Source organism: Falco punctatus, assembly GCF_963210335.1.
Source record: "Falco punctatus genome assembly, chromosome: 2".
Taxonomy (NCBI): domain Eukaryota; kingdom Metazoa; phylum Chordata; class Aves; order Falconiformes; family Falconidae; genus Falco; species Falco punctatus.
Genome location: NC_137581.1, coordinates 106,341,917 through 106,356,952, shown reverse-complemented (window position 1 = coordinate 106,356,952; position 15,036 = coordinate 106,341,917). Strand labels below are relative to the sequence as shown.

The 15,036-nt window shown below is 39.3% G+C and overlaps 1 protein-coding gene across 2 annotated transcripts in view; it reads left to right on the top strand.

The window, feature by feature from the left end:
* CXADR (CXADR cell adhesion molecule) overlaps positions 1 to 15,036 on the top strand; it is a 49,903-nt gene that overhangs the window by 19,611 nt on the left and 15,256 nt on the right. For both annotated transcript variants that reach the window (XM_080374610.1, XM_080374609.1), the window contains exons 2-6: positions 10,601 to 10,770; positions 11,433 to 11,637; positions 12,001 to 12,156; positions 14,222 to 14,344; positions 14,670 to 14,808. In XM_080374610.1, the coding sequence (XP_080230736.1) occupies positions 10,601 to 10,770; positions 11,433 to 11,637; positions 12,001 to 12,156; positions 14,222 to 14,344; positions 14,670 to 14,808 (793 nt within the window). The remainder of the gene's footprint in view (positions 1 to 10,600; positions 10,771 to 11,432; positions 11,638 to 12,000; positions 12,157 to 14,221; positions 14,345 to 14,669; positions 14,809 to 15,036) is intronic.

Sequence of the window (15,036 nt, the reverse complement as noted above, 5' to 3'; positions counted from 1 at the left end):
ACAGGATCCCCTTCCCCTTTTAGTTGGCCTCCAAAAGTGTATCCTTCCTTTCCTTCAGCAATGAGGGACACATGCTCCCTCTCTACACTTGATAAGTACTGTCCCTCTCAAGTAAGGTCATCAACTGCTGCAGTTGCTAGGATACTGGGCTGGTGTCTTTGGGTTTAGCAACAAAAAAGCTTCAAGAATGTGCTGAACAAGTAAGGAGCATGAGAACAATTGTAAAAGGAAAGGGATAGAATCTGTAGGCAAAGGGGATGTCAGGGAAGAAGCGAAAGTTGGGGGGGCAGGGGGAAGTAAAATATCAGTAAGCTTTAGCCCGTGATTTTTAGGCTTTCTTAGTTGCATAACTATTCCAGCAGATATCAGTGAATTGTGTTTGGGAATGATACTGAGCTCATCTTGTGTATTTGCAAGGTTGGGGTTATTTGTAGTTCAGTTTACATGAATCTTTAAGAATATTTTTTATTAGATTGGGAGGATGAGTAACTTCTAACTTAATTGTGCAGTACATTTTAAAGTGGGGCATAGATATGCAACGCTGCGTGAATTAGAGCTAGTTATTCATTTAATGGTGTCTGAGGATATCCAGACTGAAAGAGCATTTTTTGTTTTTCTGTCCTTGAAGAAGTATGCTTAGCCTGTTTCATGTTGGTTTAGGTTTTTTTTTTTCTTTTTTCTTGTGTGGTTTGAGAGGATTTGTGGTTTCAGCTGAACTCTGGTAGATACTCGGTAACTTAATGGTTATTGTTGAATTGATGTATTTTGTCAGATATTTCAGGCTAGAGCAACGCAGGATTGCTTCAGCTTTGGCTTTTGTTCGGAGCAGACCACCTTAAGGTGGTGTTTGTAGTATTCCGAAGGGGAATAGGTCTTTTTGAACTGTTCTGTAGAAATTGTGAGTTTCGAGTGGCAAAATTCCGTTGTTGGAACTGGTCAGATTTCAGAGGTTGCTGAAAATTGTTTCTTTTTGTGAGTCTGGGGATCAGACAAGTAGAAAGGAATCTTAAGACTTAGTAGTGGAGTCCTTCTTAATAGTGGAAGCAGATGAAAAAAGAAAAGTCAGAAATAAGCAGGGAGAAAGTATATCCGTGATTTGAAGAAGTAATGTCACACTGTTTACTTTAAGGGAAGGTAGGACTGGGAGACTTTGCCCAGTAAGTTGTGCCTCAGAAAAGTGGTGCTTCCTCCTGGTTACTCAGAGGAAGTGAAGTGTGGAAATACAAACCCAGCAGCAGCAGAGTTGACTATCCAGGTGGTAGAACTTTGCCAGGTTTCTTCTAACATGCAGGATTTTTTTCTGTGTTTTGCTTTAAGTGCTTCTGTGGTTTTATCAGCCTTCTCTTTGTAGTTTATGGCAGAACCTTCCTTCATGTGTGTCAGTTCTAGCTGCACTGTCTGTGGAAGAAGTGTCCTGAAAACCTAATCAGACCAGAGCTCTGGAAGTTTGGTCACTCAGCTTCATTGTGCTATTGGTAAAGCAGAGAGATGAAATGGGAAAAGAAGGATTTAAAATCATGTCTCTGCTAACACGAAGTGTGTCCATGTCAAACTCTAGCTCTTTTCTCCAGAAATTGCTTTGTGGATTTAGTTTCCTGAACTATTTTTGTATTTAGTCTGAGATTAAATGGACTAGGAAGGAGGAGACAACATTTGGAGGACTGGGAACCAAATCTCTTCTAGGTGAGTGTTTTTATTCCTGGGTTGTCTTTGCTTTCACTGGCTCCATAAACACTATCCTCTCTGCATAGTAGAGGGGCATCACGGAGATCTGTGACCGATTAGCTTAGAGAATATGATTCTGGGAGGTATGAAATACAAGTGTGAACATCTTTTGTCTGAATGTTAAATCTCTGTCTTTGGGGATTAATCAGTGTTCTGCCTAGTGAACTTGGCCTGGTATAGAGAAGCAAGTTTTTATCTTCTCTCTAACCTTTTTTGGGCTGGGCCTTTTTGAAGTTGAAATAGAGGGGTATGTAGTATGTCAGTAGCTTGCGAACGGTAGATTTAGAAGTGCTTGATGCTTCTGTTAGATGGTGTAAGGTTTGTTGTTTGTTTGTTTGTTTTTAACTACTGACTGTGAACCATGCTTTTCTATGAAATTTGTATTGTAGCATTTCATAACCACAGTTTGAGTGTCAAGCATGGGGAAAACGGCGGTCTGTGGAGTGTATTAAACATTAGCTGTTTAACATTTCTAATACTAGCAGAATAGTACTTTCTTTGTTAGAACAAGCTTTGCAGTTTGCCTTTATCAGCAGTGGGTTATCCTAAAAATCTGAATTGTCTGCAGAGTTCTACAGTTGTTACATACTAAACCCAAACCTGCTCTTTGGATGCATATCCAATACAGATTCAGGTGCAGTAATGCTGTGCTGTTTTTTCTTTTCTTGTTTTATTCACTGCTGTTTGATTATTGGTAGTTCATTGCCTATTGCTTGCTTGTTTCTTTTCCTCATCTCTTCCTGATTCTTACCTTAGGTGAAGTTGCTGTGACTTTTAAGTGTTCTTCTGTATTCTAGGTGCCTCACTGAATTAAAAGGACGTGTATTGAGCTAATATGTATTTTGGATTCTGTCGTGAAACATTCGGTGAGAGTATCGGTGTACTTTGGTTGTAAAAGAGAATTTTAGAATTTCATTCGTGCCTCAGAAGTCCCCAAACCTGTTAAATTTGCTTTCTGAAGGGAAGGCAACTGATTTTAATCCTTCCATTAAACTTCTCATTTTCTTTACTGCCATTGTTCCTTTTGATGTTCACTGAGTTAAAGAAGAGTCTTTAGCGACCTTTCTTTGTATTGTTCCATGTCATGTGTCCCATGGAAAAACAGTGAAGTTGAGAAAGTAAGCATGAGCAGAGCTGGTTGAAATACTCATTGTCTCTTTTCCCTTCACTCTCTGTACCCCCCTAAGTTGCTCAGCCTGAGTTTCCGAAGCCTGGTATAACTTATAGAGAAACTGAAGTAGGGATGACTCTGCCTTAATCTGTGTTAGGCCTCTTCAGGACCAGGGACATGATGATTGCAGGATTTTTTGGGGTATGGTGATGCTTGCCAGAAGCTGTAAGATTTATGACACATGGAAAAGTACATGCGTCAAAGCTTCATAGTATTTTGGACCCAGGTTCCTGAAAGCTAGTAATAGAGTCTTGCTCTTGCTGTTGTAAGCAAGATGCTGGAAACCGTGAGAATCCAAATCTGAAGCTAGGCTTTTTTGGCCTTTGGGGGTTTCACCGGTAAAGCTAGGATTCAGTTTGTGGTGCAGTCAATTATGATAAACTGAGGCAAAACAGCATAAGGAAACTGCAGCCTCTGGCCGTCTTGGCTGTGCTGATGTGACTCAGCTCCTGGGTGCTGTAAAAATCACTAATGTGAGTAATGTCAAGCATTCCTTTCCCTTTTATTTTTGCAAAATTAACTTTTAACCCACTTCGTTAGCGGCACCCTGCCTTGCAGAGCCTTGTTTTGCATCATTTGAGGATAGTGAAGTTTTATGTAATGAGGAAGCAGGAGAAGATTGTGGTGGTGGCTTCTTGTAGGGATTTCAGCCATCAAGGAAACTTAAGACTAAAGTAGACTGTACCAGTAAACACTGGGAAGTTTCCCTCAGCTAGGCACCCCTCAGTGTGTACGTACTTTGGTGTGTACTCCCTACTTGCCAAGGGTGTAAATTTAAGTTGACTCCCCCAGTTCTACAGTGGCTTATTTCAGAAATGCGGTTTTGAAATAAGAACTTACGTGTGAGTGGGGGTGGGAAAGGGGAGAGTAAGGGAACTTTGCTTTATAGTACTGTTAAAGCTAGATGAAAAAAGTAAGAGATTTAACTGTGCATGAGAGGCATATTCAGATCTATAACCTGTATTTGAAAGAGGAATCTAAGCTGAAGCATCTCTTAAGTGAACTTTATAGCTTGTTATCTCTCAAAGCACTAACATGCGTTTCTGGTTGTCGTTGTTATTTACTACTTAAGGCCTGATTATGTGAAGAAAAGAGTTTGTGTATTTACAGCCATTCCTTGTTTACAAGCAGGTATTGGCAAACAAGATTGTTTTTGGAGAGCCTGCTAGTAAAGTCAGAAGTACTGTGCAAATGCAGATTGCAGGTGGATCACATGTGGCTTTAAGTACAGCAGCATCTTTGAACTCCACTCTTAACCCATGTGGAGGCAGTCTGTGCTTCTTTGCAGTTGTGCTCCTCGGTGATTGCCAGTTTGGACATCAGTTGAACCTGGCAGCAGTCCTGCCTTGGTGGTGCATCTCCCTTACTTCTGCCTTTCAGTATAGGTCAGCTGCCATACTCTCCCCTGCCCCAGCTGATTGTGTTCCTCCTGTTACCGACTGTAGCAGAGGACTGTGCTTATTGGGTTACACAGCTGTTCTGTAACGTGGTCCTATCTGATGCCAGAAAATGTTCATGCCATGTTTAAATTTACACTTAAATTTGTGTAAGCCAGCAATCCAGAATTTCAGTGTATCTTGAATGTGTAACTTTTTTCATTTAAATAAGAAAATACTAAATGCATAAGTAATTCATCTGATGAAAATTTGCTTTCTGTTATTTGTTAGTATATATCTACTATATATAGTATAGCTCTATTTGTATCTGTGCTGGAATGGAGAAATCTTGGCTTCATTTTACTTTTTGTCTGCTTTCTGTGTTGAGGATTCTTTCATACTTAGAAGACAGTTTCCATCAAATTCTATCAAACATTTCATTTTCCCCAGATTATTTTTTAAAAGATTAATAATGTAGTTTGCCAAGCTGTGTTCCACTTGAGTGGTATTTGAAGGTATGTCCAGATATTCAGAAGGAAATACGGTTTCTCTAAAGATGGTATATTGGTTTGCACCCCTTCAGAAATCATGCGAAAAACTTGTTCAGTCATGCAGATAGTTTGCAATGCTCTTTTAGGGTCAATCTCCTGGAGAAGGAGTATTTTATTTCATGTTAAGAAACTTAAATCTGAATGCTTAGAATCCAAAATGTGTATTGACCTCTTACCACCTTCTGACAGAAACTTTTATAAGGGATAATACTTATCCTGCATTGAGGAATATTACTTGTCTCTTCTCACCCAGTCATGAGGGTTCATTCTTCTGTTTGCCCCAACTGAGTATAGCATGTGTTCTCCTTGCAAAATATTTGGAGAACAGTATACATGCATTTGGACTATTGCACTTATGTTGTTTTCAGTTGGGGCTTTTTTTTGAGATCTGTTGCATGCTTCTGAGTCTTAAACTTTACAGTGATTTGTTTGCTGCAATTAAGAATCAGATATTTTAATGCTAAGCATCTCTGGATAAGCAGGATAATGGACTTGAAGAACCCTCATCTTTCTGGTGTGTTAAAACAAGTTTGAGAAAGGTCTGAAATTTTATCCATGAAACCCTGCTAGCCGAAACAAATAGACAGCTTCACTCAGCTTGATAAAATGTTTGTCGCATACTCGCAATGTTAGATGCCACAGTTGATCCACTCGTGTTTTGAGGAGCGCACTAGGGGAGTGAAAAGAAATGGAATCTTCCTGATTTGAGTGGAAACTGAAGGGGGTGAGGTGTGGGAAAACTTTGGGGAAATGCCGTCTTGTCACTGTGTGTATTGGCTTCATATAGATCTTTAATGCAGTTACAGAATTGTTTGTGTTGGATGTGACCTCGGTCATCCAGCCTTCTGCTCCAAGCAGAGCCAACACTGAGTACTTTGGTCTTGTCAGTACCTGCTGTCACTAAGTCACCTGTCCTATTTTCCTTTTTGATTCTTTACTGCTCGTGTACTAGTAGAAGCTTTTCATGTTGCACTGGAGTCAACTTTATTGGTATTTTGACTTCCCTAGCAGGTACGCTGCATGCTGGGGCAAAAGTTGTGTATTCCTCCCTTGGTAAACTTCTCGTTTCTTCCTCCTTAGGCTGAGCTGATGATTGATCTGCTTTTTTTCCTGAGTGTTGGGATGCATTTTTCTTGTGGTTAGAAGCTGTGGTCCTTAAATACCCACCACCTTTCTTGAGCTTTTTTGCCTTTCAGAACAGTGTCCCACAGAATTCTGCCTACTGAATAAGTCCGCCTGCCCTTCTGAAGTGCAGGGTCTATGTGGATGTGCTTTGGCTCGTCTCCGGATTTTAAGCTCCAGTATTTCATGGTTGCTACAGTCAAGGTTGCCATTGATCCCATCCTCAGCAAGTTCTTCCTTATTTTTGTTGAAAGCAATTCCAGGAAAGTATCAAATGACCCATTTAGCATCTGTTTTTCCCTGAAGTCTTCCAGAAGCCTCCTAGATTGTTTGTGTCCTGCCGTATTGCCCGCCAGTAGATGTTGGGAAGGTTAAGGTGTTCCACAATAACCAGTCTCTGTGAATTTAGAGACTTTCTGCAATTCCTGAAGTAGACTTGATTTGCTTTGTTACCCTGAACAGATGATTTGTAACAAACTTCGACTATGATGTTACCTATATGGACCTCTCCTTTAATCCTGACCCACAAGCTTTTAACCAGCCTGTCGTCTATCCCGTAGAACAGCATTTTGTGTTCCAGGTGCTCCTTCAAGTAGAGGGCAATTCCCCTCCTGTTCTTTCCTTCCTGGCTTTCTTGAAAAGCTAGCATGCATCCAGTTCTGTGAGCTATCCCACATGTCCCAGTTACTCTGGTGTCATAGTTCTGCACAGGTACTTGAGGGGGTTCCCCTTTCAACGTGTTTTATCCTTCCCAAGGTCTCTTTATTTTTTTTCCTCCTGCCAACCTGACCTGTGTATTTAACATGTCTGCAGTTAAGGGAGAGAACAGTGATTCAAACTTCTGTCCCTATTCCCTGACAGACGATGTTCTTAACCACTTTGTCAAGTAGATCTCATATGTAACTTAGCAGCCCTCATTTCTCAGAGGTACGTGGAGCCATAAAAATTAAAACGCTGCCTGCAGCGCCAGTCCTACAGCGAGTTGTTAACTTGTAGGATGTGTCTCTACAAGCCTTTTCCCAAACCTTCACGTGACAGAGCAAGGAGAACAAATGTCACCTGGGGTTCCATGTCCTTCTTTGTCCTTGGAGTTTTCTAGTCACTCTGATTTGCTTCAGGTCTCTTGTTAATAGCATGGGTGCCTGCGTGAGCAGGTAATAGTAATAGTTATGGGAGGGAGGTGGGAGAAGGCAGTAGTGGTGCTAATAGTAAGTGTTAGTAGTTTAATAGTTAATAGTCCAGTGGCCAGAGGACCCTTGGCAATCTCTTTAACATGCTGAATCTGGTCAAACCTCCTTCAGCAGCATATCTGGCAGCAGATGTGTGTGCCTCCTCTGCAGAACAGAATCTCCCCAACTAGTGTTACCTGCTGTTCCCTCATATTGCTAACGGTTAGTTCAAACAGCTAGCTCTGACGCCTGCCTTAATTGAGGTGCTTGCTGCTTCTGCCTGTCATTCTAATGTTGACAAAAAAAAAGGGAAGTGGAAAATAGCTTTTTATGCTTGTGTTCTTAATAAGAAAGACTGTGGAGTGCTGGTGTAATAAAAATGAGGTGTTGGGGAACATGTGTTAAGAAGGGAATTGAGATTGGGAAGCTCTCATACCAGCTAATGTGTGCTGCAAACTTCGCATGCAGGAGTGATTTTTGAGAGCTATCTTGAGGTTCACGTACTTCATCTTCCGTTGGCAAGTTTACATGCAGTCAGTGTGCAGGAACATACTACTCATGCTTCAAAAGTTTCAATTTTTCTAAGTCTTCTATGCGTGATAAATTTCTGGCAAGTAATTTTGGGCTGCTGGGTCCTGCTTGTGTTTGGCTTACGGTTACTACGTTGATTCATATGATTTGGATCAGAGAAATGATCGTTGTAGTAGAAGCTGTGACTGAGCTTCTTGCTGTTTGTGGCTTGTAAAGCACTTTAAGCAAGCTGCCATGTGATAGGCGGGACTGTTAAGCCTAGTTTCCTAGGAGTATGCCTCTGAAATGGAGTACTTCCAGTTTTTACCATAATTTTTTTTCCCTGTTCCCAGTGTCCCTTTCTCAGTGTTTTGCTGTCTGAACAAGAGCGCGTGTAATGTCCGCTTTGAAATTGTACTTGCAGGGAGTCGTCTGACAATGAAGAGGCAAGAGATAGTTGAAGGATCTCATGCTTCTTAGCAATGTCAGAACAAATGAGTAACTTCAGGGACTTCTGGTTGCACTGGACTGTTATTTCTACTTTGGTATTTGTTTGAAATTGTCAAAGAGATAAGCAAAGTCATGGCAGAAGAGGGAGAGAAGTAAACCACTGTACAAGTTGTGTTTATTTAGAAAATTAGTAAAAACCCCAATATCAACATAGGAATACAGGAGTACTTGGCTGTCCAGTTTGTTTTGGGTATATTGTGTGTTTCAGCAGGTGCCAACTAAAAATCAGAGATGTTACGCTTTTTTAGTAGTACAGATGTATTACAGCATCTCCAACATGAATTGTTACCCGCTACCCGTTGTGAAGGGGCAGGTGGTGTATTCCTCGTAACCAAATTACTGAGCACCTTGAGAAATCCTCAGCAGATCCTCTCGTGGGGAGGGGAAAGCAAGTGTGGTTCTTTGGTCATCCCTGTGGAACTTCAAACGGCAAAGTAACTGTTCTTGGAGATACTGTCACAGAGCAGAAGTACTGCTTTGGTAATTAACTTTTTACTTCTGGATGAAAGCTTCTCATTTCCTGGGTTATACATTTGAGGCTCTTAAAGAAGTGACATCATAATGTATTTCATCATCAGTCACTAAATCGTGCTTGACATTCTGTCTTGCTGCTTTAATATAGTAAAATGAAAATGCAGAAATGCAATTTGAGATGGAACTTGAGAATATTGTATCAGAGTTCCCTAATGAGGCAGTGGGGAGAGGGGAACAGAAGAGTATGGAAGTCACTGAAAAACAGACTAGGAATTTTCATTCTTTGCTACTGTGCTTTATGGAAACATGAATGTACTCTGAATATACCCATTTCTAGAGATGATGGCTGGTAGTAATGTTGTCTTTGTTTATGCAAAGCTGATCAAACGTAAGGATTACACTGTAATATAATTCACTAGCCAAATGAGCTTTTTAAGCCGTTTAGAAAGGCTAGTTTTACAGTTGGAAATCTGAAAGGATCCTTTAGAAGGGGATAGCATCTGTGGCAAGTCAACCAGCATTCATGGAGGTCAGTATCATTTCGGAAATTGTATTAATTCAGCGCAGTAGCAGTTAGTTGCTCAGATATGTTTACTGTGGTCAAAAAAGAGGTGATACAAACCTGTTAGAACTATCTTTGAAAAGATGTACACTAGTTGGTAAGAAACATTGTGCCTAAATCTCTTTTGTACCTCAAATTGATGTTTCTTGGTGTTCGGTGGTTTGGGTTTTTTTCTTCTTTTTCCTTTCTGGAATGAAGGTAATGCCATGTAGAGTAATACCATGAATGGTAGGAAGCAAAATAATCCTACCTGGTTTGCAACTGTGTTCGTAATCAACTATTGTGAAGGTCTTTTCTTGCAGGCTTTTGTCTGTAAATTGTCAGGTGCTTCTTCTTTCTAAATGATACGGAGAAGTGCAATTTAGATAATAACTTGAGCTAGTGCGGAAGTGCAAGTTAGAGCATAAATGCACTGTTTATAAGAATTTAAAATTTTATTTCTGAGGCTGTAATTCTACAGATGCACCAAAACAATCCTGTCTTTACACTGGCCGCTCTTCTTGTGGCCTTGCATCTGTTGTGGCTGTGGTAACATCTGTGTGACTGTCTAGCTGTGACGAGCAGCAAACTACACATGTAAAATGACTGAAAATCTGAGCTTGGTACCCAGCAAGGTGGACAAAACAGTGGATGTACAAATGCCAAACCTGTTTCCATAACAAGCAATGAGAGCTTTCCGCTTCCTGACTGTGATGTATGGGGCTATACACTTGATAAGGGGAGCCTATATTTGTTGTAAAATTGGGGAAATATTGCTTCAGACCTTCTGCGTAAGCCTGTTTGTGTCACTGTTTCCTCAGTTCAGCACTGAATTGAGGAAAAATTGTTGTTTGGAGACATGTTTTGCTTAGAGGCATGCAGGTAAGGATTACACAGCTTTTTTTTTTTTTTTTTTTGAGGACTAAAACCAGCAGAAAGGGCAAACAAATTTAAAAAAAAACTGATTGGTTTTAGAAAGGATTAATTTGTTCGCTCCCTGTAGATAGAAGAGGCCTTACACCTTAAGGCAGAGTGGCTTAACTTGGTCTAACGCAGGACATCACAAGAAGTCTGTCCATCCTGGTGGGCTTCATCCAGGCTTTCATTTTACAGTGGGAGAGTAGTGATAAGGTGATTATCTAATAACTTGAAAAACGTGCTGCCAGAAATTTTTGGTTTAGCCTGTATGGGACTGGAATTGTACAAAAACCAAACATGGTTTGAAAGATGTAACTGCTTGTTGGGTATGATTCCAAATGGACAGCATGTGACTTTGCATTGTGTTCAGTAACATGCTGCATCTCTTAAGCAGTAACAGGTCTGACTAGTGGCATGATTTCTATACAGGAAAAGTATTATGGATCTGAATATATAATAATATACAATAGAACACTTACGGTGAAAACTGTATGTAGCCTGTTTTTAAAATATAAAAAATATGGTTTTTATAGGTCTAACAAGAAGCCTAAGTATAACTTCAGTTGACCAATCAATGTTTGAGAAAGCACAAGGAGAGAAAGTTACATTGCCATGTACTTTTGTACTCTCGGAAGAAGACGAAGGCCCACTAGATATTGAGTGGGTATTGATACCAGCAGATAATCAAAAGAAGGAACAAATAGTAAGTAGAGAATTGTTTTGGACAGTGTTAATTCAGTTGTTTGAGTGGGTTAATGTATGAACTTTGGAACTGACTTTTTAAACTTCCACCTTTTCAGGCTGGGATGCTTGTAATCTTAAATTCCTTGGAAGCACCAGTCATATGAAATATAGTGGTAGTTTTGGAATAGCAGATTAAGTATGAAGTGTCAAGAAGTTTCTCACTATAAATGTGTCTTCTAAAGAACTCACAAATTAAATATGCTTCAGTTCCAGAAAACAAAGGATGCTTTTGTACCTGCATTATTTTCCTGATTGAAAACTGATTTATGAGGACTTAATTTCAAAGATATTAACTCTTTTAGTTACTAACCCTACCCTTTCGTATCAATAAGATGACTCCTTTTGGTAGACAGGCTGTGCAGAATGAAATCTAATTTTAAACAGTTTTCTTTCAGTTAGAAGTAAATGCTGACATACTGCTACTTGGGCAGGTGTTTAGTTGAAGTATTCGTTAGAGTACTGTGTGTAGTGATATTTTGAAGACAGAGGTATTTGGCTATGTCAAACTTCTGAGATTATTTAAAAGAGCAGAAAGAAACTGTCAGGAATCTGAAGATGGCAAATTATTTTGAATGCTTACATGCCAAGTGGATTTCTGAATCTTATTTCTCTGTTTTATAGATAATTATGTATGCTGTAGACAGGATCTATAATCATTATTATGCTGCTATGACTGGGCGGATGCAGTTTACAAATCCTGATCCCAAATCTGGTGATGGTTCGTTGGATATCCTGAATTTAAAGTCAGCAGACACGGGCACATACCAGTGCAAAGTGAAGAAGGCTCCTGGAGTTCAAAGCCAAAAAATACAGTTGACTGTACTTGGTAAGATAATGTTTTTCTTGAATTTTCATTGACATATTTTATGTGTTTATTCCGTTCTGTCTTTGGTACCTAAAATGAAAACTTTTATTGGGCAAAGTCGTACTGAATCTGTGATGATGCATCTATTATTGAGTCTTTGGGAGGGGTGGACATCATTCTGTTCCGGGAGATGAAGGGAACAATATTCCAGATAAATGAGCATTTTTAAAATTCTGTGCTTGGCTTGTATTTCGTAGAAATACATTTCCATGCACAGCAACAGTTTGTTGCACAAGCTTGGTCTTAAGCAAAATAGACTGACCTACTGGAATGCAAATAGTAACCATTTTGATTGTGACTGATCAGTGGTACTTTGTTTATTAGTAAAGCCAGCAAGAACTAAATGTTCCGTTGAAGGATCACAGGAGATTGGAAAAGACGTTATCTTGAAATGTGCATCACAAGAAGGATCCCCGCTTTTGTCTTATGACTGGAGGAGAGTATCTGGCTCACAGGAACTTCCTGCCACTTCCATGCTGAGTACTGTCAAACTTATTTATTAGTCTGAAATATTTAAGAAAGATTGCATTTGTATTTTTGGCTTATCTTGACTTGTGAGCATCTCATACTTAACATTAGTATAGAGTAGTCAAGATAGTGTCACTTCTGCCCTCTCACTGGTTAATAAAATTGGCATTGAAACAAGTGGGTTTGCTTTTTTTAATTCATACAGGGAAATGCTTCAAGCTTTAAGTTGAGATTCTTACTGTTAGGCTGCAGAATCATACTAACCCGTGCCTAAGCGTTGTGAGTTCTCTTGCTTGCTGATGTTGGCAGTTTTGATGCATGTATGGACAGTAGGGAAGAGTCAGAACAGTCTAGACTAGTGGTTAGAGCTGCCTGCAGGCAAGGGGAGATAAAAGCTTGAATTCTGTTAGAGATTGAACTGAGGTCTTCAATTCCTGATCAAGCGACAGAACTTCTTGGTTAAAAAGAGGCACATGTCTTTAGAAGAAAAGTTGTCAAGAGTAATGGAGAAGAGAAGGCTTACCCTCTTCTTACAAGAGCTGACATACAGGAAGGAGTTACATATTCTGAGTCTTGACTTATGGGTTCTAAATTATTATAGGAGCAGTATTGGATTTTTGTTGGGAGAATTTCATTGCAGAAGGTTAATTTGTGAGTTTTGGCTTTGTGAAAGTTATTCTGGAATATTTTTTGGAAGAGTACTGCTCAGTACCAGTTCTTCTTGATGTTCTTTGTAGCTATGAAAACCTTAAACCTTGATGGTGAAGTTTTCTTGCAGGTGAGGCAGTTTAAGAATCTGTAATAGACATACTTTAACTCAGCTTGTGTAGGACATACAGGACAAAGTGGTGTTGTGTCTAAGAGTAGCAAAAGTGGATGCCTAGAAGACAGAATAAGAAGTTGTGTGTTTCTTCCTCGTAGGGGTCTCCTATCCTCCTGTAATTTTTGTCTCAGTAAATTCAGGTGTGGCTTCAGTCTAATTCATTTAAAACAAACAAAAATTTACTTTTGTGAATTCTTCAGTTTCCTTTTTAACTTCTATAGTCTATAAGAATCTGTAATAGTTTAGATAGAACACAGATCCCTAAAAATCAGCTACATATGAAGATTCTTACACTGTTCTCAATTTTGAAAACTTGCCTTCTGGTAGTGCTATTTGATATCTTCTTGTCAAAACAAGTGTCCTCTGTACCACTCGAGACCTTAAGCTTCTCTTGTTATGCCCCTTCTATCTCCAGATCCCAAACTGGTCTCATGGTAACAAAAATATCAATTGGCTGTAGCAGTGCTGGACAAGAATGAGTGAGGAAGTATGCAAAAGTGGCATGTAACCTGATAAAACAATGTTTTGGGCTTGCGGATGTAGGTTTGGGGACATTGAACATGTTCTTGAGAATCTAGACACTGCCGAACTTCTTCAGCAGGAAGAGCAAAGTATTTGTGTGGTGCTTTGTTCGTGTGATGTAGCCTCTTGCAGTGTTGATGGAAATCTACTGGCAATTAAAGCATGCAAGCCAATTGAAGTTCATATAGTAGAACCTCACAAAGTTAGCTGTCAATGGGTTTTAAAGCCCTGGGGGAATAGCCTTTGTTTTCACTGATTGTCTCCTACTCTGTCAGCATAGCTAGACTTTGGTGACCCACTGGGGTGCAATTTTCAGGTTAGATCCACCTCATGTTGGCATGGGTTCTGCAGGCTTCTGAGCTGGTTGTGTAGAATAGGCTTAGAGAGAAGAGCAGGAGGTATTTCTGGGATGCAGTTAATCTTTTGTATTGTACAATTCTGTTAGGGTGAGATAATTGGCTGTTTTAAGTATCTGATCCTATCCATTGACAGAGTAATTAGTCTGTAGGCTTAATGTTAAAGTCAAATGCTGTGGAATAAATTTCTAACAAGGTAAAGGACTTTTACGAATAATAGTATTTTGCAGCGTGATACATATTTGGTTTTATTTGGATATTTTCAATATGGTATTTTTTAGTTAAGATTTCATCTATGTGCTGGATTAATTCTGTAGTATTGAATATGGAATTAAACTTTGGGAAATGGTAAACTTCTATCTTTCATTGTTTGTAGATAAAAATACAGGGGAACTTCTCTTGAAAAATGCCTCTCAAGACTATTCTGGTACATACAGTTGTATTGCCTCAAACAGAGTGGGCATGGATGAATGTTCTGTTGAACTGAATGTCACCCCTCGTAAGTGTTTGCTGTATAATGGTCACATAGTGTTTTGTGTATTAGAAATGAATAATCTTGTTTAAATTAATTCCTAAAAGTTTTTTAAAAATCCTCTTGTGTAACTTGAAGCCTTTACTTCCCAAAATGTTGCTTTTTGTGCAGAAAACTGTTAACTCTTAGAGTTGTTTTAAATGCATGTGAGTGAAGCATATCCTCTGTGATTCAGCGCTATACTATTAACCTGGATCACGTGGAAGCATACTGTTTGTAATGTTGAGTTTGAGCAAAGTAGTTGGTCATGCAAATCTGACACTTAAACAGTATTGTTATTTATCTGTTCTAGCTATAAATACAGCTGGCATAATTGCTGGAGCTATTATAGGAACTCTGCTGGGTCTTTCTGTACTGGCTTTTCTCGTCATCTGTTGCTGTAAGAAACACAGAGAAAAGAAATATGAGAAAGAAGTACATCACGATATCAGGTAATGACATCGCTAGTTTCTGAGCAGTATTATTTGAAGATTAACTTTTAAATATGTATTTCTGCAAATAAGATACTTAACAGTTGACATTTCTGTCTTAATCTGGAAAGCTTATTAACGTACTAACAGCTTGTCAGAGAACTTTTTGTTTTGCATGTGGTGTTAGGTAGTCATGTGTAACTTCAATAAAGATTTTAAAGGCAATGAATACTTGATATTTTTTTTATT